Below are 25,137 nucleotides of genomic sequence, written 5' to 3'. Positions count from 1 at the left end.
TAAAGATGTAGATGTGAGCAAGAGGTTAATTGGATTGTATAAGATTGACACAGGGACACGTGGTGAAATGGGAGAATGAATCAAGCCTTTCTATTCCTCTCGTGATTTTGGGGCTGTTTTTCTGGACACTTGTTCACCATCTCTCTGCCATGAAATGTAGTTCATTGTTTCCTCAGCAGTATTGCCTGTTTAGTGTAGCAAAATGCCATTATGTTTCGGGCTTCTGAATACTTTAAAAATACTGTAAGCAAATAGAATGGTCAAAGAATAATCTTAAGTAGAAGGGGATAGCAGAAGGTGTATTTTAATTCATATGAATTACTCATTGTCACAGGTTTGCCACAGAAGTTTTAATCATTTTGCCTGGTATCCCTGTGGCCTTTCAAATATTTGCAGCATCACAGAATTAGTTTAGCAAATACATACACTCTAAGTAGAAGGCTTAAATTTACATCAAAGACAGGGCAATGAAACTATTAAATTTCTTCTGTACATAACTTGTGCAGAAATTTTTATAATATATATATATATCAGTTATGGATCTACGATCAATTTTCATGTTAAATGTTGAATTTAAGCTCCACAGCTGGACTTTCATCTTGAAAGAAGCCAGATAGCCTTGTGCATCTGGTTTAATCTTCCCTTTAGCCATATTATTCTAAAGGCACTCCTGCTTAGTACATCTTACAACTGAAAAATAATACTCATATTCCCTCTTATCCTCAACAGCTGTGATCCCTCTGCAGATGTTGTTCTGTCAAACATTTCATTATGTGTGATAGAAAGCGTAAGTTCTTTTTGTCTGTCTGTGTTACTGCTTTGTGGATTTTATTTTCTTTTTCTTTATTTATTCCTTTGGCTATAGATGACTCCTTCCATAATACTTCACTTTATTCCCTATTGCTGCTACTTCGCTTCTTTCTAAGTAGAGAAATGATCAAGAACTTGCAACTGCGTGGAGCCACCCAACAGAAGCCCATTGATTCCCCACCAAAGGGCTCTGTGTGAGCCATTCTACTCCAGCCTGAAAAGAAAGCTTTGTTCCTTTAGCTGGTACTGTCTTAAGACACTGATCCTTGCCATATTTTTGGAAAACTGTAGCAGTTTATCAGACTGTTTGACACTTCCTGTTCAGCTGTATTTTCTGTAGTGTACTATGGTATTTGCCTCTTCTCATACATCAGTCTCATGAGCACGAGATTGGTCTGGAGCAGCCCAGGCGTCACGGTGAGTTATGCTGGGCAAAAGTCATTTGGAAGCAAACAGAGAAGGAGGAGGAATCTGGAGTGCTGGTGGCCATGCCTGAAATGGTAGTAATGGATTTTGTATTTGGGGCAGGAGGTATGGGATTTGTCATGTTGGCTGAGTATTTTCCTGGCCGCCTTCCATGACTCTTCGGATATTTTTAGCATGAAGTATAAGCTATGTTGTCTCAGTTGACCTTGGAGCATGACATTTTAACATGGAATTGGTCTGAATTGCTAATCATTAAAGTTATTTATTATTTTTTATTACAAGAGCAACTAGGATCCCAGTTGCGTTTTGCAGATGCAAAGGGAAGCAAATTGAAACCTGTCTTTTCTTGACTTGCAGTCCTTCATGATAACCGTGTTTCCCAAACTATCATCTTCAGCTTTTTCTCTCTTCACCATTAAAAGTAGATTGAGTAGGTTTGTTCTTTAGCTTGTCTTTTGGTCATTTGACAAATTTTATATCAGAATGACTGAAACTAAGCTCAGGGTCTCACAGTGTTCAACAAGAAGTAAAGAACAAAAGGATTGTCTTTGTTGCAAACAATTTATGACCTTAATAGAAGTTTACAGCTTCTCTCAGGAAGGCAAGATCTTGCTATCAGTATATTTATACTGATGATTGCTCCCTCTTTGCCTTCATTCCCAGACTCAAGCTTACCAAAAAGATCATGTCCCTAAATGCCAACTTCTTTTAAGGAATTAGAAGCAGTAGCACTGCATCAAGATATTGCAGCAGTATATTTTAAGGCAGCAATATATCAAGTAGGCTCAGATCAACCACAGATATAGCTGAAAGTCTATGAAAGTTGGAGTTCAAGTTTTGAGAACCAGATCTATTTCTTGCTTAGTGCATCAGGCTCTGAGCTTTTTGAGTAGTTCTCAGATTTGGACCATTTGTGTTTATAGAGTTTTGCATGTTCTTATATTAACAGGACCTCAGAGGTAATGACAATCATGTTTAATATGCATTTTATTATGACAGTGGTGCGGAGAAGCCTTTGACTGAAAAAAGCATCAAGGTCTTGTTGACTTTTTCAGTATATTAAAGAAGCACATACCGAAGCATCAGCTGCAGATTTAAAAAATATAAACGAAAACCAAAGAAACCCAACAGTCCTCCTGTCTTTAAAGTAGCTGTATTGTTTAAAGATTTACACAGCAGAAATTGAAACCAAGACATGAAAATAAACCTCTCTTTGACTACCCTGGCAAGTGGGCAGACCGCAGCCCGTTTCTACGAATTACGTGGCAGATTGCCCAAGTAGGGCCAAAGAGGCTGTTTCCCTGAAACAAGTGTCATGCTATGGTTCCCTTCGTAGGTAGGAAAGGAATAAATCATTGAATAGCGCAACACCCTTTGTCATCTCCAGGAAGTCTGCCAAAGCCAAGCCTAAGGATCTGGGTCAAAGCAAATTCAATTACTTAGTAATTGAATTCTGTTTTGGGGGGGTTAAAATCAGAGGAATTTGGGGCTTGTGTTCTGGAGGGGTTAAATTTGCTAGGAAAAAACTTGAAGAAGATTCCCAGGTGCCTGTATTAATACTCCGCAGTCTCTCTGATGTGAGCTGGCAGGTCCCATAAAGCCACTCAGCCTTGAACAGGGAAGGGAAGGAGGGAGAGAGCAGAGCTCCAGCTGCGACTCCAGAGCCCCAGAAAGAGCCTCTAACCCAGTTCCCTTAAAGTGCACAAGCTTCGCGAGCCACAGCATCTGTTGGCCACTACATTCACTGAGTTTGCAGGGCAAACAAAAGATCTATATCGAGCATGCATCCTTTCAGAGGGGGAATCCCTCCCCTCATTTGCCCATAGATTTTTTTCCCCTTTTCTTTCAATTATATATAAATATATTTTTTTTTAGAGGAGGGGTGGGGTGTGTTGCTAATGTTTTTTTGGATATAATTAAAAGAGCTAACACCAGCTAGGCTAGAGTGAACGCAAACAAGACCCCTATAGGCAGCACAGTGCATTAATGTAAAATATGCCCAGACAACATAACTTGTCAGAGAGGATTATTTCTGCTTAGTGAATCTGCAGGGGCCCCTTTGCTCCACCACTCAGCGTCTGACTAGAGAGAGAAAGAGAGAAAGAGTAGCCATTAGTGAGTAGCTACTGTGGCATTGATGTTTGAGCGCACTTCTGAACTGGCTTTTGTTGAGAATATCGGTGCAGAAAGCATGCGCTGTCCCAAATCCGCTGTTACTATGAGAAATGAGGAGCTGCTTTTAAGGTATGTTGTCTCCTTTGTTTTAACGCGTGCTTTCGAGTTGCCTGGGCCCGCTGCAACTATAACCGTGCTGTGTATTAAGTAGTTTCCCTATTTAAAGCAAAAGACAGGCATTGCTGTGTGCAAGTAGCATTTTACACTAGTTAGAATCGCACATTTCATGTATGACGACAAATGTACGGAGAGGGCAGTGAGGAAAAAAATAAATATATAGATTTTTTTTTTTTTCCTAAATGAGAGCTGGTATTTCTTTTATCACCTCCTTTGCAATATTTCTGCCTGCTTCATTATTATGCACTGGGCATGGAATAAGCATGGGAAAAGCTCAGGGAGACTCCATATTAGAGCTAGTGCCCTAAATACCACTTTAATTTCCACTTAGCCTATGTAAATAGTTACTAATGCTCTACCTAGTCTTTACCACTTGAAGATGTTTAAAAATATCTAAATACTCCCATATGTGGGATTACCCATATATTCTTAACGTTCCAAGGTTTAGCGGGGGGCCAGCATTGACTACTCTTTTCAGAGACACACACACACACAGACACATGCACATACACACCGAATTATGCTAGAATTGGCACCCCGCTTTGAAAAATGTAGTCTTTTGTTTATTTGCTAGCAGACATTGTAGCATTGAATACATCTTTTGGTCTGACAATGGGACAGCTGAACAATGGTGCTGTCAAACTAGGTTAATGTATGTCTGGCGATGGGTTGGTTTGGGTTCTTTTTTTCTTTCATTTTCTCAGCCCCTTTTTCATTTCCCTTAATTGTTTTGTATATACGGTAGAATATGAAGTGCATTGCCTGTTTTGTGACGGTTGTTTCATTTGATATCTGCTGCTAATAGTGCATGGAGGGGGAGAGGCTTGCATCTTACAATTATGCCTATTGCATTAAGTTGGAGATTTATTACTAACCTCTCCTTTAACTGTGATGAGAAAACTTATTGATTCTGAAAGCTTACAATACTTCTGTCAATCTGGTGAATACATAGTTGCCAAACGTGCCCTTGCCTGATTTTATGCCTGATCATATCAACTTTAACTGCTGTTTTGAAGATACTGTTTCTAATTTTGTTTAGGTAATGAAAATGCAATAAAAATGATAGATCAGATCTCAAAGTGGGAGCCCATGCTACTTTCCATTTTTATAATCCAGCTATTAGCATACGTTAGAATTTTTAAGGTCAGGCTGAATAATTCACCTGGATGATTCCTATCCCAAAATCTAACAAATTATTCACATGACATTTCATGAACTATCTTTCTGTTTAGACAGCTATAGTTTAGCATTAACAGTTAACAATTTGGGGTTTGAATTTGGCAGAGTACTCATATGTCTTATACATTATGAAAAGAAATTGTTATAAAGCTTTTGCAAATTGTTAGTTGCTACATGGACAGCAGCTTATGTCCTGAATAAAATGAATTGTCATCAGTCCGTGGAGTTTCTGAAACTGTGAATACATTAAGTGTTAAGTAAATGTATTACTTTTAGTAATAATTGCAAACTCTGAGAGAAAAAATATATTTATCAATGGTTTCTACTTTTTGCTTAGGTAAGTTAATTGCAAGGGGTTCATGCTTTTTCTTGAACTGGATTCTAGTGCATGATTTATATGGGTTCAGGGGTCTCTCGGACCCCTTAATTAAAAAAAAAAAAAAGACATAATTTATTGGTAGCAGTCAGAGCTCTCTAAAGCATGAATTTTCAACAAGAAAAGTGTTTTATGGGGAGACTCTGAGTACTTGTTACTCTTTTTTGCAGTTTTTATTGTTGTTGCATCTTCTTCCCTTGCGTGTTGAGATGTTATAAATCAATACAAAATACTTTACATGAACAAAAAGGTAATATCGCATCAAATATTCTGGAAGCCTAGAGGTTATGGATTATCAGGTAGTACTCGCGTGCTGTGTGTTGTGCATAAACATATAGAAAGCAAGGATGATCTTTAATATAATGGGGCTATGCTATAATTCACTTTCTTAGAAGAACTTCTTTCGAGGCAAACATTAACTCATTCACAACTGCTCTGCTCTGCCAGAACTGGATGGTATGGGTTTTTATCAAGTTATCCTCCTTCAGCCTTGGCTTTCTAGCAGCTGCTGCCCTTTGTGAGTGGCAATAAAGTGAATTCCTCACTCTCGGTTATGTGGAAATGCCCCTTTAGTGATTGCCCAGAGCAGAGTGGACACCACTTTTGTAGCAGCCAGCACCAGACACCCACCGTCCCTTTTAAGGACTAAATACTAAAGCTGTTTCCTAAGTGCTCTTCTCACAGGTGAGTTTATACTAAACTTACAGTAGTTACTATGTTTTAACATAAAACGCTGCATAAAATACATATACTACAGGTTTTTGTCTTGGATTGCCAGTTACTTTGTTCCTTTCCAATCGTATTTTATGACATTGCATTCACATCAAAGAGTAATTTTTGAATTATTCTGCGTGAACTCTACTAAAAAAAAAAATCTTTCTATGCATATTTACTGAAATATTGCTTTTTGAACCATAACAATTACTATTAACATCAAAGAAAGTGAAGCAAATCTGTAACAGAAGCCATTTCTCAGCATGCTTTAACAAAATTGTTGGCTTTTGAGAGACTGTATAGGTTTAGAGATCTTATGCATGAACATTGCAGGTGTCCTTAACGTTACCTGTTTTGACTCTCAGCCATTCACAAAGCAACGTGGTGCCCTGCAGTTGTCAAACTTGGCAATATCTGTTTCCACAACAGCACTAAGAGAGCTAAATCAAGCTCTGCATGAGTTGTTATTTTTTCTTGCAATGACCAGGTGTAATGCCAAAAAGAAAGACCATCCTCGGTCCTACCTGTCAGATCAAGAGCAGGACAGGTCTTAACCTGGGAACCGACTTTCCATACTGCTGTAGGAAATGGTAGTGAATGATATTTATTTATTAGCCTGAAGTCTTTGTCTCTATTTTTTTCCCAGATTTATGAATCACAATCTCTAACATCAACATGTTAATATTCTCTTTGTTAAATGAGAATAAAACTGAAGTGTTTCTGTTATCAAATTTAAGTATATAAGATTGCAAACTATACCTTTGGGGCTAAAAAACAAAGGAGAGCATTCAATTAATATTCATATCTAGAAGTTTTACTGCAAGTGTAGATTGTGCTTGAATACTTAAGAAGTCATTCAGGAGTGAATCAATACTAATTATTGTAATCAGGAGGGTTAATTAGCTGAAGATGCTGCTGATGGAAAGTTCACTGCTTATAGCCCTGAAAACACCTAAGCTGATGAAATCTGAAAGCAAGATGTCTAAGAGGACTTTTTATGGAGAGAAAAGCTTGGCTTTCCTTTCATGTTTCAAGAGCCAGTTTTTCCAAAGGGGAAGCATGGCTTGTACGTTGTGTTTTGCATGATATTAATTCAGGTGGAATGAGAAGATGCAAGTAAATCTGTCTTGAAGATATTTTGTGGTAGTTTCTCATTAAATGCAAGTACCATTTTGGATAACCTGTACTGTCTCTGCAGCATTCATTTCTAGATTACCATAAATTAATATGGATAATCTTACCCATTTGAAATCTTGTTCCAGCACTGTTATTTTGAACAGTGTTTTGGTTTGGTTTTTTTTTTTGTTTATTTATTTTTTTTTTTACCATTTGTGTGTAGGCACAGGTTCTTTACATGATACATATACATAAATTGCCCATGCTCCATATCTAATATAAAGGTATGTAGCTGTGTGCATATGTACATACATACACAAATGTACATAAGTTTAAGTATTTTCTCATTGAATGTGCTTATTTCTGTACCCCTGTGCCCTCAAAACTCCCACTCAGTTTCCATCTGCAAAAAACTATTCAACTACATATAATTCAGAGGACAGTTTTTGAAAAAGTAGTTCATGAAATTTAAGTCAGATGATAAGGAATAGAAACTGAAAAGAACTGGCTGAAGAAAACCTTTTCTTTTCCCTTAACTAGAGCAGTAATATTTCTTAAAGTGAGCATCTCTGAATTTAAGCAAAATCTAAATATACAAAATCTTTCTCACAAGTGAATTGCGAGAAGATTTTTTTCTTTAATGCTTGGTGTTTTGGTTTGGGGTTTTTTTTTCCCCTTTTCCCCAAAGTTATATCTATTAAGGTTTTAACCAAGACAAATGTCTGGATGTTTATTTGAGAAAAAAAACAAACCACCAAACCCACAAAAAAAAAACCCCTCTCAGTCACAGAAACACACTCACACAACCCAACCACCCCCCTTAAAGTCAAGTGATGCTTTCAGAAGAAAGAAATTCTGTCTCAAAACACATTCTTCTTTGCTTTCTAATGACATTACAGATTATAACGTGCAGGTGCTATTTATCTTTGGAACTGCTTCCCTATGACTGTTTTACTGCTTCCAACACATTTACTTGTATGTCAGCCATAGAAAAGGTAACTGAAAATGGCAGCTGTTGAGAAAGCATGTTGCCATGCCTGGAATGACATGCATTATCGGGGCAGCAGGAGTTGCCGGCTCTACAGCCCATTTCTACTTGACCTGCCGAATGATTGGCTGCCTGGGATGGTAATGAATCACTGGAGTTTATGAAACAGGACTGCTGGCATCCTCACAGAGGAAATAAAAACGGGATTTTTTTTTTTTTTCCCTCCTCTAACACTCTTGCTGTGGCAAAAAAGCTTTTTGTTTTGTTTTGTTTTGCTTTTGTGTTATTTCACCCTGCAGTGGAAGCAAATGTGTCAATTAAAGTCACTTTAATACCATTCTTGGCAAGTTAACGATGCACTGAAGGTTAACTATCTTTTTTTTGGATGGAAAGAGGCAGGATTTTTTCTCAGACTTGGGGTGAATCTTGATCTAGACCTTAATTTTATCATCCCTCACTGCAGTCTTGAGACTGAGATAGTGTAACTAGTAGACAGCTTGAGCAGGACCTAAAAATGATTTTAGCTGTTCTCACACACGACTTTATTTTCTCTTACAGTCTAAGGATCAGTGACCATTTCATGGGCTAATGTCAGACATATCCATCTTCAGGGTTTCTAAACTAATGGCTAAATTAATATTTCTGGAAAGCAGTGACTTCCAAATTTGCACTCAGTTCCTAGGTGGTTCGTGAAATTATATTATGCATTAAGACCACTTTACCGGATTAGGCTCTTATGAGTCCGTGCTTGTAGGAAAGTATTGTAGGTCTGTAAACCTGCCAGTGCACTGACAAGACTGACACAGCGTGGATCACAAGCTGCCCTGCAAAATGCAGCCAAGTAAAAATGATCCTTCTATTTCAATTAAACACCCCAAATTGTGTTTAGAGGTGGGGAACGGAGAGAATTACTTGCCTGCCTCTCCATGTAGTGTACTTGGTGCCTGATGTGTCCCTTGTTCAGGCAGAATAACCTAATTTTACATTAACTCTCTCTGATTGAAAAGAATAGGTTTACCAACTTAGGAAGTTTTAAACGTGCCACTTATACAAAGATAATGCTTTCTGCCATTACATTAGAGAGGGTTTATTTCCCAGTCTTATGCTTTGCTGCCTAAGCTTTTTCTTCACTAGTTTTGAAAAGCAATTTGCATGCTCACACATGCTATTAGACTTTTTCACTTTCCTCCAGATAATTGAGCAGTGGCTGCTGCTGGACACTGGAGAGCCTGCAGCACTCAGGTTATTTAAGGCAAAGCCTTCAGATGCCCCTTGTGAGGCTTCTGAATCAGAGGAAGGCAAACTTTTACGGGTGAGAAGGGTGGCATGGGTAACTGTTGCCTGTGCCCTTCAATGTGTGAGGGGTAAATGCTGTCCTTGCTCTGGAGTTCCCATGGCAGCAAATCAGCAGGTCATCTTCAAGAGCAGTCGTTGAGGATGCCAGACAACAGTCTGTCACTGGGAGGAAGACAGAACAGAGGGCTGGAGGGGGAAAAACCTGATAGAAAACCAGAGAGGGGATGAAGGAATTTACTATCCCTTTTAGACAAATAGAGGACTGAAGAGAAAAGCAAGGGCACCTGAATGTAGATCATCTGGAAATTGAACCTTGTAAGTGTAGATAGCTGTGGATGATATGATAGCTGTGCTGTGGACTGAATTTAAGATTCAAATCCTGCACCTGCTCTCCCTAGAAGTTGCAGGTCAGCATCTGAAGAACTGAGGCCCTCTAGAAAGGAAACGGTGAATTATCAGAAAACTTAAATTCTTAGAGACTCGATTTTCAACTGTAACAAGCTCTTAGTTTCAATTTCCTTCTCTTCTGCCTAAAAACGATCTGTTTCAGCTAAACTGCGAGGAAGAAGCTCGCTCTAAAGCTTGCGAATTTGCCTGCATCATTTCAGCCCACATTTAATTTTAATGAGAGAGTTATATAACCCCCTTTAAAAATAACAAAACACTAACAGAACTGCATCGGCAACATCAGGTGTTCTGCAGTGCTGCTCCAATGAATCATACAAAGATTCGTCTGTGCACAGATGATGAACCTATGTTTAACTCAGTTAACCCCCCCTCTCAAACACAGCAATCCAAAGTGACCAAAATTTTTCCTAAAGAACCTTTCTCACACAAGGATGCCAAACCAGAAGAAGAAGAACCTATTATCAGTTTTTCCTTACAAAATCGTGTTATCAATGTGCTGGAATCTTTTAAAAACTTGCGTATAAATTATTGTGACTCTACCGAACTGAAACATTCTATGTTAGTTTAAAAGCTAAGTTAGGTTTAATGTTTTACTTCAGAAAAGAAAGCCAATGTTCCTGTTTGTTGTACTGAGCCCCAAATCTGTGAAATTGTTAAAAACAGTCCATTTAACAGGCAGCTCTGGGAGTAATAAACATACAACTTTCTCACTGTTCCTTTCGGAGGGAGAATTTGGGGGAAAATCTTAGTCAGCAACTTTGAGTGTGTTAAGCATCTTAGTTTGGACACTGCTCTTGACTTTAGAAAGAACTGGTTGCTGGAAAGTGGGAAGGCTCACACTGCACTTGCCATACTCATGCTCTTTCTCTTTGCATCTGTCACAAGCCATTATCAGAGGAAGAATCATGGACTAAGCGGACCTTTTGATCTGATCTATGTGGTAATTATTACATTGTTCATTTAGAGGGAAAAAGAAGACACCCATTCCAAACCAGGCACAGTGCAGTTTTCTGCATGTCTGAATGCCTTACAGTTACCGCAGGAGCCTCTTCTTTCTGTCCTTCGTGTCCGAGGTTTAATGGATTCTGTTTGCAGGAAATAATTATATCAAACAAAGATAGTTACTTTACATATTATCAGGGTGATTGTTTGTTATTTTTGAGGACTGAGATGTATGCGAGGCACTTCATGAACAAATGAAAAAACAAACAAAAAAAAGAAACCTGTGAAATTTCCTGCCTTAAAGATGTTACAATTTAGCATAAGGTGAGATACAGTAATTTGCAGTGAAAAAGAAAGAAAAACACGTGGCAGAAGTGAGCAAGAAGGAAAGATGGTGGTTAACATTATGAAGATCCTGCAGATAGTCAGAAGTGCAGAAGGTTAATTTAGCAATTGTAATGCCCCCACGAATTTCTTCACAATTTGTTTTTAAAAAAAGCCTTTATCTTCCTTCCTTCATGTCCCCTACACAACCTCTTGCCTTGCTGTTGCCACATTAGAACTTCACACTTGCCTTTGCGTATTGCTTTTTGGAGTTGGAGCTGCCTTTCAGCATCACCTTCTGACCCAACTTTTTGCTGTGTTCAGCCCATCCTCACAATCCGCATCCCTGATCCTGCATTTCTCACAATAATCAGTCTTCCTTCTGGCAAAAATCTTCAGAAATCTCAAATTTATAAAAAATGAGGGAGGATTATGTTATCTTTTAGTAGTTGTTCCTGTGTTTGGATGTGGGGGAGGCGTTTTGTTACAGCAGGCTTTTTTCCCTGCCCTGCATAAGTGGGGCATTTGTGCATTGTGAGGATGGAGCAGCACAGACAAGAGCACCAGATGTGTGATTGCTACTATCCTAAATCATAAAAGATTATACTTTTTCATGTGAAGATAATAAAACAGCCAAATCCAATAATAGTAAGTTCCCTCATCCAGAGTTGTTTGGGAAGGTGTTCTTAATTTAACATAAATAATGTACCTGCTCTCTATCAGGTCCACCCAGTGTGTGCAGTGCCCCACTTTCTCTCCTGGTTGGGTAGTGTTTTTTGATAGAATCAATCAATGGGTTAGAAGACAAGGTAGTTCAGGGGAGAAAAAAAAAGTAGGGAAAAAAAAGAAAGTAGGGGGAAAAAAAAGTAGGGGAAAAAAGTGGGGAAAAAAAAGAAAAAAGTCAATGCTTGTTGTCAAGTTGAGATAGGGCTGAGCTGACAAAGGCTTTAGTCTTGTGAGTATACGCACAGGGCACTGGACAAAGGCAACATCTACAGATCAATAGTGATGCTCTTCAATAGGGCTGTAAATAAATAACAGGATGGTAAGACTTGGTCTTGCAAATATTTACTTGTTACTACTTTACTGTAGTATTTGCTAAATAGAGTGCTGAGTGCATGGATTGCCCAACTGGAGTAAATGGTACCAGGCAGCTCCTGCTCAGCACTAGCACTATGCAGAATTGGACCTGAGGGTCATGATTGACTCTCTTGAGTATTTGCATGCTATTAACAAAGTTGGGTGTTCCTCCAAATTAAAGGCTGTCCATCACATATAGAGTCTTCCCTATGCCATAAAAACTTGCCTAATTGTTTTTGGAAAGATTGAGTTATTACCCGTAAAATGGAACAAGGCCTTATACTCACAGCAGGATGAAATCACCTCTTCAGTGGCATAAAATAGGAAGGGGAAAAAAAAAGTGGTGAGTGGGAAGTTTTAGTATAGCAATCAAGTTTACATAATATCAATGTGCTTCAAGTGAAACCTCTAGAAATGCTTCACTTGAGGTACCTTTCCATAAGGCTAATTTTAAAGGACGTTTATTTCTGAAAATTACTGATCAGCTGCAATAGCCTATGGAATCAGGGAGAGCCTGACAAGTGGCTAAGATTTCAGCACTTAAAATTCATTGATTTGCTTTAACCAATATTTTAATTTTCTTTTTTAAAAGGTTTGGGTGATATACAAACTGTTTTATTTCTCAAAATAGTTTGAAGGAAAGACTGTTGTGTAAATAAAAGTATTATTACTGAAAAGTTAAAGCTTCATAATGCAAAACTTTATTCCAATGTTAGATCTAACTGGAAAGGACAGATTTTTTATAAATAATTAAAATCTTCACGAGTGGTAAAATGGTGCAGAATTGGGGCCGTTACTTCGTGTCACTCAACAAAAATGCACAGCTTTTTTCCTTAATTACTTACTGCTTTTACACCATTCTTTAGCTCTGCCCAAGTGCTTTGTGTAACTTGTGCTCAAGTGCTTTACTTTGCTATTCTCCCTCCCCCTACCTTGTCCCTCCAGAAGTCTGCCACTAAAAGTTAGGCTGCTGGGCTTCCTTGCTCTGTTATAAGCACTTAGGCTCATGTCCTGCCACATGACCCAAAACCGCTGTATTTTCTGCTATTAGCCATGCTACTACTTTCAGGCTCGTGGTTTGCCTGGAAGGTTCTTTGTGAAAGATAGCGTACACCTTATTTGCATTCACTAATGCTATCTGGACCAGATTTCTTTTTCCCTTTGCGTTAGTGGAAGATCCTGAGTGATTCCACTGAAGTAATTTGAGCCGGGTCCAAATTTGCACCACCTTTGCTGAGCTCTGTTTCTGCTGCCTCTGTTAGAAACTTGCTTTGATGCCAGAGATAAGCTGAATCCCGAGCATGTTCATTGGCTTAGAGGGGAATAAAGCAGAGGATTTGAACTCTCTTCATAGTGCCTCGCAGGCTTGGGAGAGAATGAAGTCATTCGGAAAGTTTCCCTTGAAGTGCTTCCAACAGTAGCATTTCCTTGGCCCAATATTGGGGGGCAAGATGATTAAAAGAATGGCGCTTAAGGAAGGGGTGAGGAGAGGGTCTGGAGAGGGGAGCTGATGTGAGCTCCATGCTGGATTTGGCTGTGGATCTGGAAGGGAAGGGGGTGTCTGCTCTCTTTGTCACTCACTGAAAGAAAGGCAGTGATGTCAGAGTGAGCTCATACGCTTCAATCCATAGCTCAACCCCTGTCCTTCTCCAGCTCAACTTGTTTCTGTGTTCTGGGGGTGTGTGCTCTAAAGAGGTGTTCGGTTTTCAAAGGTTGAGTTCTTTCAAGAAATTGCATACAGCTCTGAGTTTGAAAAGCTGCTTGAACAGTGACTAATCTGCTAATGCGAGGTGGAATTGCTTCATCTGCCCCGCTTAGATATACGGAGAAACCAAGGCACAGAGAGTAAATGATGCGACTGTGGGGGAAAGTGGGGTCTGGGCCTCTGAAACAAGAGGAAGATGGATAGTAGGAGACATTTGTAGCTTGAATAGGATTAAAGCCCAAGAATTGCTGATTCCAAATTCCAGGTTCCTTCCTCAAAACTGCCATATGCTCCACCAGCTGAAAAAGCTTAATTTCGGCGGACAGCGATAGCGCAGCAATAACACAGCTCCTCTAAGCGAGTGTTTACATCTATTGTCTGATTTATGCTGTGAAAATTAATGCACCTTCATTTGCTATTCTCCCTCCCCATTTCCCTCTGTGCTATAATAATTGACCAAAGCTTCCATTTTTTCCTTCATTTTTAATAAAAACTGCTGTTTTGCACACGTGTGCCAGTCAAGAAATTAGCATTAATGTTGCAAATAACAGATCTGAGGCTGTAGTAGCGTGAAAAACATTCAGAGTTTTGCGTATTGTTTTTCAGCACTAACCCTCTGCATTCGAGAGTTAATTCATCCACAGACACTACGTAATTTATATTTGAGAACTGAATTATTCGAATGCGTTTTCTCCCTATAAGCTTTCCCCGAGTTATGTCTCGGTATCTTTTATAGAGTGGGTTTCTTTTTGCATTTGACCCTGTTCCTGCCTCTAACTTTTAAATGGCAAAAGCAAATGTGCTTTGAAAAGTGTGTTACACTGTAGTTGTTAAATAAAGCAATAACCTATGCACTTGTAATGCTTTCTCTATGACCTACTTACATACTACTTCACCCTCCTTATAGTATGATTAAAAGCTGCTTTGAATCCACTATTCCCTCAAGGGATTTGAGGCTAGAATTTAACAAACTGCTGAGAAGGCTTAAGTCAGTAAGAGGGCTTCCCTACAGCTTCTTCCAGCTAATTCACATGTAATTAAAAGGAAAATAAATATTTCAAAAGAACATACGTTTTAATGAAGCATTTTAAACACTTACACCTTGTGAAATGGGGCAAATTTACAAAGATCTCAGTAGCCCATATGCAGATTTTAAGTAAAATTATTTGTGTCCCTTTCCTCCTGCCTCCTTTGCATCCCGTGCGAAGTGTGGATTTACTTTTCAGTCAGCAGCAGTGGGACTGTGGTCTTTAAAAGCACCAGGCTGGTGAAACTGAAGCCCCTTAGAATTAGCATGTACCAAAAAAAAACCAAACCAAACGATGATGAAGAGGTTCAGATTCAGCCACACAGGGTGAAGCGGGGGTGGAGACTTCCTACTTAAAAGAGTATCTTCATCCTCACTGAGCTGCCTGAATTTCTTCTGAGCTAAAACCTGCCCCTTCTGCAGTGGCAAGATTTTGAAATTGAAAGTTAATCCAACTCTGCTCAGGGCTGGATTAACCACCATGGAGGCCTTAGATCAAAATCCAGGTGGCTGCTTCCAGCTGGAGAAAGTTGTCCCGGTTTCTCCTTTCATTTCAACTTTACACTTATTTTTTAATCTGCTGTATAGTCCTACACCGTGGTGGATGGGTGGCATAAAGGAATTGCCATTAATTTAATAAAGAGGGGCCATAGCTTTGCTCTGTGCATGTCTACGTAGATGTTTAGGTGCCATGGTGATGAGGACAGTATGTGAACGTATAGAACAGAGCAGATTAATAACACTATAGATATCTGTTCAGGATTGCAGCTGTCCTGCGGGGATTACGCAGAGGGCCAAGTGAACCTTTTATTTCTTTAGACTTGCAAAGTAGGCAAAAATTTTAGCAGCCTGAGGGTTTTTTTCTTCCTTTTAACTGTTTAAAATGGAAAAGTCTCTCTTAGTGCAGGAAACTGGACTCTGAAAAATTTGCCTGATCTGTATTTTTATTATCAAATCAACATTGGTCAAAATTTAAATAAAACTTGGCCTGACTGATAGCATATTTGTGTATCGGTTGACTTAATTGTATTTTAGAACCCTTTTCGGAAAAGTTTTAACAGTTTTAATTTCCTTTTGTTACTTTTTTCAAGCATTGATTATCCAGAACAAATGAAATTATAAAACCTGGAGAGAAAGGAGAAGCATACACAATGCAGAGAAACATTTTGTCTGCCCAGACTGCTCAGATCATCCAGTCATCTTTGTAAATATGTTAATATTCTTTTGCCTGGAGCTGCTTTGCATTGAAGCAAATAGATTTTGGAGATGCAAAGGAAAATTTATACAGGTTTTCCGGGGGGTTGGGGGAGGAGACAGCTATTTGTCTGTGTGGAATTTTGTGTGCACCATGGTAAGGTCACTTCTGTGTGCTGGCTGTGGCCAACTCCAAGTGTAGCAAAGCTGAGAACAGGCTCTTGGCAGGTTACAGACGTGAGGAAGGATTTACCACTGTTACTTACTTAAATCCCTATTTTTGATCAGTGAGGGCAGAGTTACTACTAGGCTCTCGTGAGCTAGTAACATCACTTGGAGTGTTTCACGGGTGCCAAGGTCTGAATGGCAGGAATTTGAGTCGAGAGAGCCTGTACCCAGCAACCCGCTGTCAAGATTTCACCACAACATTTACCTAAATGTTCCTAGTGCTCCCAGTTTGGCAGTGGTGACTGTGCCTTCTTACCATACTGGGAAGAACTGGATCTGTGCAAACCACTCGTGTGCGCCCGTGGAAATGGAAACAGAGGGTTTGTCTGCTGGTGCTTAGTTGCAAACTCCATGGAGGCTGCAGCTCCCCCTTTATAATGCGATTGGTGCTGTGACTATGGGACGGCAGCTCCCCCCTTATAACGCGATGGGTGCCGTGAGCGTGGGGCATCAGCTCCCCCTTTATAACACCATGGGTGCTATGAGTGTGGGAGAGTGGCTTTCCTCTTTATAACGCGGTGAGTGCTGCGACTATGGGGCAGCGGGTCCCCCCTTATAACGCGATGACTGCTGTGAGAGTGGGAAAGCAGCTCCCCCTTATAATGGGGGGAGTGCTGTGAGTTAAGGGACAGCTGATACCCCTTTATAACACGATGGGTGCTGTTAGCATAGGACAGTACCTCCCCCTTTATAACATGATGGGTGCCGTGACTATGGGACAGCAGCTCCCCCTTTATAACACAATGTGTGCCGTGAAGAGTGGGACAACAGCTCCCCCCTTTATAACACCATGGGTGCTATGAGTGTGGAGCAGTGGCTCCCCTCGTTATAACACCACGGGTGCTGTGACTATGGGACAGCAGCTCCCCCTTTATAACACGATATGTGTACTGTGAGAGTGGGACAGCAGTTCCCCCTTTATAATGCAATGGGTGCTGTGACTATGGGAATATATGGGACTATGGGTCCCCCTTATAATGCGGTGAGTGTGGGACAGCAGCTCCCCCTTATAACGCGATGGGTGCTGTGAAGGTAGGAATGCAGCTCCCCCTTATAACGCGGTGGGTGATGAGTATGGGACAGCAGCTCCCCCTTATAACGCGATGGGTGCTGAGTATGGCACAGCAGTTCCCCCTTATAGCGCGATGGGTGCTGTGAAGGTGGGAATGCAGCTCCCCCTTATAACGCTGTGAGTGATGAGTATGGGACAGCAGCTCCCCCTTATAACGCTATGGGTGATGAGTATGAGACAGCAGCTCCCCCTTATAACGCTATGGGTGATGAGTATGAGACAGCAGCTCCCCTTAAAACGCGATGGGCGCTGAGTATGGGACAGCAGCTCCCCCTTATAACGCTATGGGTTATGAGTATGAGACAGCAGCTCCCCTTAAAACGCGATGGGCACTGAGTATGGGACAGCAGCTCCCCCTTATAACGCTGTGGGCGCTGAGCATGGGACAGCAGCTCCCCGTTATAACGCTGTGGGTGATGAGTAAGGGACAGCAGCTCCCCATTATAACGCGGTGGGTGATGAGTATGGGACAGCAGCTCCCCGTTATAACGCGGTGGGCGCTGCTGATGCTCCGGGCGGGCTCTGGCTCTCGGATGGCTCCTAACACCCTCCCTCGAACTTTATCCCGGCGATGCCCTGAGGGGGTCGGGGGGCTCATCCTTCCCCCCACCGCGGGTCCCGGGCTGCCGTGCCGGTCCCCGTCGGGAGCGCAGGGGTTAACGGGGCTCCGCAGCGGGACGATGGCTCCGCCTCCCCGCTCAGCACCTGGCGCTCCCACCGACAGTTGCCTCAGCAGTCGATTTCGGAGGGGATTGGCGGAAAAAAAAAAAAAAAAGAAAAAAAAAAAAAACAAGAAGAGAGGGAGGAAGAGAGAGAGAGAAATGTGACAAGTGCCGGGGCTGGCGGCTGCCGCGGGGAGGCCTCCGCACCTGTGCCTGCCTCTCCGCCGCAGTTGTGGGATCCGCATCCTCCCTCCCTCCCTCCCTCCTGAGCCCAGCATGACTTCTTCGTTCAAGCTGGATTTCCTTCCGGAGATGATGGTCGACGGGCGCTTGTTGGTCTCGGAGAGAATGTAAGTGGCGGCGGAGATGCCTCTGGGTACCGCTGCATCCCTCGCCCCGAGCGCGCACCGCGGAGCATCCTTCCTCCCTCCCGCCAAGGCGCTCCTCCTTTCTCCTTCCCCCCCCCCTTTTCCCCCCCCGCTTTCGCCCCTTTCCCAAATCACTCGGTGGTCCCCACGCCTCTCCCTGAAGGGCGGCAGCTGGGTGTTTAGTATTCCGCCCGGTCTGTAGCAGCGGGGCGAGCGGAGGGGGCGGTTTCGGTGCTGCTGATGCAACGTGGAGAAGCGCACGGCGGTCGCGCAGAACGGGGCGCGTTCTCCTCCCGCTGGGAATTCCTCCACAGCCACTTGTCCCCCCTTCTCCCAGCCCGGACCCACCCTTCCCGACAGAACAAACCTCCCTTGGAAAAACCTTCATCAGTTTCCAAATTCCAATGAAACACTGAGCATCCACTAAGAGTAAAAAAACAGGCAGGAAACAAGGATTTTAATTTTTTTTGTTGTTTTTTTTTGTTTTGGTTTGGGTTTTTTTGCGTCCTGTTCCAGAGAGCTGCCTGGCACGGAGAGTGTTAATTGGGGTGAGGATGGTTGTTTTACATGCACTTAAACTGGGGATAAGATTGATCGGGAGGCGCTGAATGCTGGAATTTCAGAAAGAGAAGTATTCCCTTAGCCCGCCTCTGCTCCATTAATCTCGATCTGAAAGTTTCTATTAATGTTCTCTCGGGCATTGCCAAGTGGCAGGGGTTTTCAGGTAACCTAAGCCTTATATGAAAAAAATTAAAGCTAGAAACGAGGAAATAGTCGCCTGCTGAAAGATAGGAAGGCTGGGAACTGTGCTGCTTTTTTACAGTATCCGAGAAGTGTTTTATTTTGTTGGTTTTTATTCTTTCCTCAGGATGACAAATGTGTTCTGAGTTACATTAAAATGAACTGAGAGACTTTGACTCTGTACTCGAGCTATTGGGGTTGAGGCAGCGCTTAAGTTACAAGTGTAAATAAACCTGTGTGTGCAGCAGAGACCGTCACCTGTGATTTGCACAAATCAGGTTGCGTATTGTGCCTCCATCTAAGACTAGTCAGACTTTTATGACCTTCTTTACTGGCAAACTTTCTCCTAAGGCAGAGTGCTTTCTCCTTGGCACCAGCAACGTTCTGCATGGAGATACTCAGCCGGGAGCAGTTGTTCAGGCAGCTGTGATTTAGTAAGCGTGTGGGAGAGGGGAAAAAGGCAGGGGGAAGAGCTACTTGCTGCGGATGGCTTATGCTATTTTTACAGTCCTTGAAGGACAGCAGTGTTTGCGTAAATGCTGCAAGTTGTCTCTGTTTCTTGATCTTAAACTCAAACGAGTTCTTAGCTGTATTTTGGTTTTCCTCTTAAGATCCTTGTTTTTATTGGTACCAGTCAGTTTTGGAGAAGTTACTGTATTTCTCTGCTTTTGCATAAAAATGGCATAGGTCTGACTATTGGGGTGCAAAGTTGCAGCTGAACGTTAGTATCGCTTGCTCTGTAGGGAGGTGCCACAGCCGAGCTTTCTCATGTCTTCATCATCTCAGCTTTCATTAGTTTCTACCTGCAGTCCTTCCAGGCAGTCAGAAAAAATTCTGCCAACAAACATCTCTGAGCTCAAAGCCACTATTAACTGCGCTGATGATGCCCTGTTGTCACTTAGGCTTATATAACTCTATCTCCAACTTGCCCCCGGAGGTGGGAGTACCATGTAAAACTCTTCCTTCTGCAGTGCTATCTTTATACTACTCTAGTCTGGAAAGCACCCATAATGTATTCTAACGCAGCTTGAAACACAGTGTTCATCAGATGCAGATCTTACTGTGCGTTCAAAGAAACAAAAAATTACTTTAGAGATGTGTCAGCTTCTGAGTGGATCTCTAAAGTTTAGAAAAAGCTTAAAGTTTAGGAGTTTGATAATGACATAGACAAGCATCCTTGTAAGATTTAGTGCTGGTTCCTCCTGTATTTTGGGGGTGAAGTACTTAATAATCTGTTGTCTGTGGAGAAAAAATACTTAGCGTCCTGCATTGCCAGTGGTCGTGTTGTGATATGCTGCCTTGTATTAGCCAACCTTTGCTCTGCTGCTGATCTAAGTAATTGTGAAGATATGTGATTTCAAGGGATCGTGTGTCATGCATACAAATTAATATCGAGGCTAAATTACTACTAACTAAGAGAGCCTCTATTCCTAAATAAAATTAATGCTGTCTGTGGAAGCTTTGCTACACTGCCTTTCTAAAACTCTCCAATTCACTATTTAAAGTGTTTTGATTTTGTCTTTCTAGCCAAGCAGTGACATATACTTATTTACAAGTCCCCAGCTCTCTGGACTAATCAGAGCTGAGGAGAATGCAGTTTGATTACGCGTAGGGGGTCATGGGCACGTATGCACCTTGCCCTTTAGCTGCCCCAGCCCAGACATGCGGCGAAACGCCAACAGCGTTCCGTGGGGTGGCACAGTGCATCGCAGAGCGTGCTCCAAGTTACGATGCTGCACAAAACTTTTAACCTCACCATCTGGTCTAGCTGTTGAGTATAGCTTAGTTCAGTCTTTAGCAGAAAGGAATTTCCTATTTTAGAGCGAGGCAATTAACAAGATATATGTAGAACTCTTCTCTTTCACAGTGAGAACTTCCAGAACTAATTTTTTAGGTTTTTTCTTATGACGGTGGCGTATCAGATGTTTTAGGAAATTGGCACCATCCAGTACCACTTACATTTCCCGTTGTTTACACGTTTAAAAGTTCCTTGTAAAAGGATTTTTTTTCCATATCACCCAATCTTCCAACAAGCAACTGAGAGAATTTTCAAGGAATCATTTTCAGTGCGTACCTATTGTGAAAGTTAACTGCCAGCTTGCTAACTGCCAAAGTTAAAATGCTTTTATCTCTGTGAGGCTGTTAATTGCTCTTAAATGTTGCTTCCTTCCAAATTCTGCTGCTGTTATTATCTAGCTAAATATAAGTGAAATGGAGCATCAGATACTTTGAGCATGACTGTTAGTGTAATTAAACTGTATGCATGGCATCGGTGTACCTGGTTAGTCACTGAATGGCAGTTTTACTAATAAAAAATCATTAATGAAATGGTGTTGGAAAATACACCCCCTAGGATATAAAGCATGAAGATGTATGAACTTTTGTTCTTGAGGGCAGATGGTAAGTTGAGGGCTTTAGCCATCGTAAGTGTTTGCAAAAAGCCCCCTCAGTTAGTGGTCTAGTTAAAGGACCAGAAATCCTTTGGCTGATGGTATGCATAGCCTTAAAATGTGTGGAAGAAAATATATAAGTGAAAATGTGCATGTGTGTATTTGGGCAGGGTAGGAGAGGGTTAATGGTTACTAAGTGCGGTTATACAACGTGAGTTCGATGTAATTTGCTTAGTAATTTCGCTGACTTACATGTACATGCCAACTGGATGGTTGTAAAGAGGTTGCTTTGAGGATTAAATACTCATTGTAGTAACCCCCCCACGTTGATTTCTGCAATACCACCAAAGGTTTTCCATTCCATGATAGGCATTCCACTGCCTGGGATTACCTTTAATGGAAATGAGCAGTAGTGTTTGTTACTACCAAGACAAACTCAAATTTTACTTTAATTTTTAATAGCTCGGTATAATGTCGATTTAATACATGATACTTAAAGCAGTCCACATGCAGCAGCTCAGGATCCGTGGCAATTATGTGTATTTAGTCTTTGAATTCCTGCCTCTCTTAATCCAAGATAAGTCAAGATCAGATATATGTGCAATATGCTGGTTAAAAAGGTAGTGAAGATCAATTTACAATACTTTTTGTGTGTTTGTAGTTATCATTTAATAAATAAGGAATGTCATTATTTACAGGCATGCTTGCACTTTAAAAAACCCCCAAACTTCCCATCCTGCACTAAATATGCAAAGTAGGACCTTTTCCAGCATAAACTGGAGGTAATAAAATTAACAGGGAAAACTCAATATACTGTTTCAGCTGGCTGGTATTTTTTATATGTAGACTAGACATATATTTTATATGTAGACATATCTACTATATGTAGACAACCATGAATTGCTAACTGAAAATGCATAGCTGGGTATCAGCTGGGTTTTTTTTTCCTTCATAGCCTCATCCCTATACTGACATTTTATTCTAACTTTGGTTTAGTGATAGCTTTATTTTAAGTATTATGACTCCTTACTTAAGTTACTTGCATGACAGATTCCTTGGGCCACTACTGAGGGAAAGCGGAGCAAAAGGAGAAGAAAATTCTTGACTGTTGACAAAGAGCTTCAGAAAGGAAAAGAAGGCTTTGGATGTAGATTAAGTAATTATGATTTCATGATGTCCTTCTCACCATCATCTCTTCTAGCAGCTGTACAGAACCCCATTCTGTACTGCCATTCAGTATTTAACCTGGAATATAACTCTCAGCTCATTAATATTTAAATACATCTTCCACACTATGATATGATCTCACAAGTTTTGAATTCTCCCCCACATGTATTCATCATCCAAATTAATCATCAGTTATGATTGCTTTAAAAACTTTGATAACTCTAAATATTTCATTGGCATTTTAGGATGTTTGAGTATTTGGACTACTCAAATTTCATAATTAATTCATAGGGTAATATAAAATATTTGACTCAGCTGATAGAGCAGAAAGGTGTACAAAATCTTTTAGTTTTTAAAAATTCCTGGAATGTTAGGAATGCACTTGGACACAACAAGAGAAAATAAATTGCTTTATAGTTTAAGCATATAAAACCTTATTTCCTTCTCTAGCAGAGAGGTGAAACGTTTTCCCTTCATTTCTACAAACTGTTGCCTACGATGGCTTATTTCTTATGTGTTCATATAATTGCAAAGTACATTGCGTCTCCTGACATGGTTTTCTTTGATTAAAACAAACTGGTGTCAGGGCAAGGTTAACCAGAGGCTAAAGTCACAAAATAGAGAATACACACAGAGAGCGAGGCTGAGCTTTCTCTAGCGAATAAGTGGGAAAACAGGAAAAACCTTCATAGGTGCAGGAAAAATGCGGGAAGGAGAATGCCTATTTGGAAAATAAAAACTAATTAGAGCGATAAATGTAATGTTCTCAAGTAATTGTGAAATAATTATTCCCCTTTAGAATCATCATACTTTAATTGCTTTCCCCCACGTTCTGCATGCCTATGGAAAGGAAGAGAAGCACTTGTGTTCCCTCCAGGATTTCATTCTTCATTTGCAGTAAGCTGCTGGCTTTCTTGTAAAGGTTTTCAGAAATATGTTGCCTTAAATCCTGTTGTGTTCTTCCATATGGTGTTAAATGGAAAAGGTGAATGGCAGCTGCTGAAGCTGTAAATTCTCTCCTATCGTCCAGATAAAGCACTTTGAGATTTACTGTGCTATTTATCCATCCTCTGTATCGCAGATTTATAATCAATCTCTCATTTTCATTGAGACTGTGTTACATAAATAGGACACACTTCAGCAGTGTATTCTCTTTGCTCACAGCTTGATCTTTGAGAAATCAGCTGACAATAGTTTAAAATTATAATATTAATAAAGAAGAGATCATCTGGCCTTCAAAATGACATCTGAAAGCAGCTTCTGTTTTGTGTTAAATCTTAATTACTGTATTTAAATGAATGCCTAAATGAGCCAGTTCACAAAGGAGTTGCCTACTGTACAAATAGCGACTGACTGGTGATTTTTTTTCTTGTGGAATTACACAGATATAAACTTCAATTTATATTGAAGAGAACAGCGATGTTGCCTCTTATAGCTCAGCTAAGGAAGACTGAGTATCTTGAGTCTGGTCTCTGCCGTGATACAGCTTCTCGCTTGCCTATCAAATAGTGGCAATACTTAATGCCAAGTTCAAAGGTAGTGCTCCAAAAGAAATACTGGCGCAAGAGCAGTGGGAAAGACTCCACATTTGCCTCCTGAGTGTTTTGTGACCAAACCCATTGCTCACTCTCAGGGGCAGCATATTGTCACACCTGAGGGAAGGAGTTACGGCTTAGGAGCACAGAGAGGTGTACACCGCACCCGTAAATGCAGTAACCCTGCTGCCTTTGGTTATGCTGGAAGGGATGTGATCGTGTCCAGCTTTTTCCAGGTTACTCTGGAAGGAGGCAATCACGTCCAGCTGTCCCCAGCTCACCCCACTACCACTGCAGATGCACTAATCCGCTATGAAGCAGTACGCAGGGAATACATGTCCTGTCTTTCCCCGTCAACCAATGCAAGCTGAGCTACTTCAGGCTTGCCAGGAATACCACAGCAACCTTAGTATTTTGGTTTATGATTCTTCACATCCCTGTTAACTTCTTAAATAGTTCTGTAGATCTTACACTGGGGTTTTAAAGTTTATGACCACTGTTATTTCAGAGATGTTGCCATTGATCTTTCATTAAAATGGCATTAGTGATCGACCGATTCTTCTTCTTATTATTTTCCTGTTTCCATGCAGGTTAACATCATAAAGCAAATATAGTCCTGACAGAAAGGCCTAACACTGACTGTCTCCCAGTAGCAATGGTAATTCGTTGCAATGCTAGTTTACAACGTTTTCGGTTTCTTGCCATTCAGATGCCCTGGCCCTAGATGACAGTGGAGTTGATGTATGGGAAAGAGGTAGGAGACAGCCAGCTGCCCACACTCTTTTTAGGTGGATATCTCCTAGACTGGAGGACAGGTAGTTCCTTTTGAACCAGTTATAACTCTTTGTGTCCTAAACTGAATTGTGCTTTTCCTCATGCTCTGTTCCTATGTCATACATCCTTTGAAGCAGCTCCAGTCTGATTGAAAGTCACAGCTGACGAGCTACCTTTTGTTTCATAACCCTGAAAAATAATGAAGATCCTTCATCCTCTTAATCCACAGGCGTAACAACTATCTTCTTGTTTGATACATACACTCTTCTCATTTCTTGCTTCTCAATGGCTTCACATCACCAACTTGCTCAGAGATGTAAAAA

General features: G+C 40.9%; 1 protein-coding gene across 14 annotated transcripts in view; it reads left to right on the top strand.

The window, feature by feature from the left end:
• CELF2 (CUGBP Elav-like family member 2) overlaps positions 1 to 25,137 on the top strand; it is a 549,079-nt gene that overhangs the window by 289,345 nt on the left and 234,597 nt on the right. For 2 of the 14 annotated variants that reach the window (XM_054084355.1, XM_054084438.1), the window contains exon 1: positions 18,016 to 18,189. The exons of 6 other annotated variants lie outside the window; for them this stretch is intronic. In XM_054084355.1, the coding sequence (XP_053940330.1) occupies positions 18,116 to 18,189 (74 nt within the window). In that variant the 5' untranslated portion in view covers positions 18,016 to 18,115. Of the gene's footprint in view, positions 1 to 3,170; positions 3,481 to 18,014; positions 18,190 to 25,137 lie in introns of those variants that run through there. 6 more of the 14 variants (XM_054083869.1, XM_054084035.1, XM_054083954.1 and 3 more) reach the window with 6 other exon arrangements.

Source organism: Cuculus canorus, chromosome 1 (genome assembly GCF_017976375.1).
Source record: "Cuculus canorus isolate bCucCan1 chromosome 1, bCucCan1.pri, whole genome shotgun sequence".
NCBI classification, from domain to species: domain Eukaryota; kingdom Metazoa; phylum Chordata; class Aves; order Cuculiformes; family Cuculidae; genus Cuculus; species Cuculus canorus.
The sequence above is the reverse complement of the archived record's forward strand: the minus strand, read 5'-3'. Positions and strand labels throughout refer to the sequence as shown.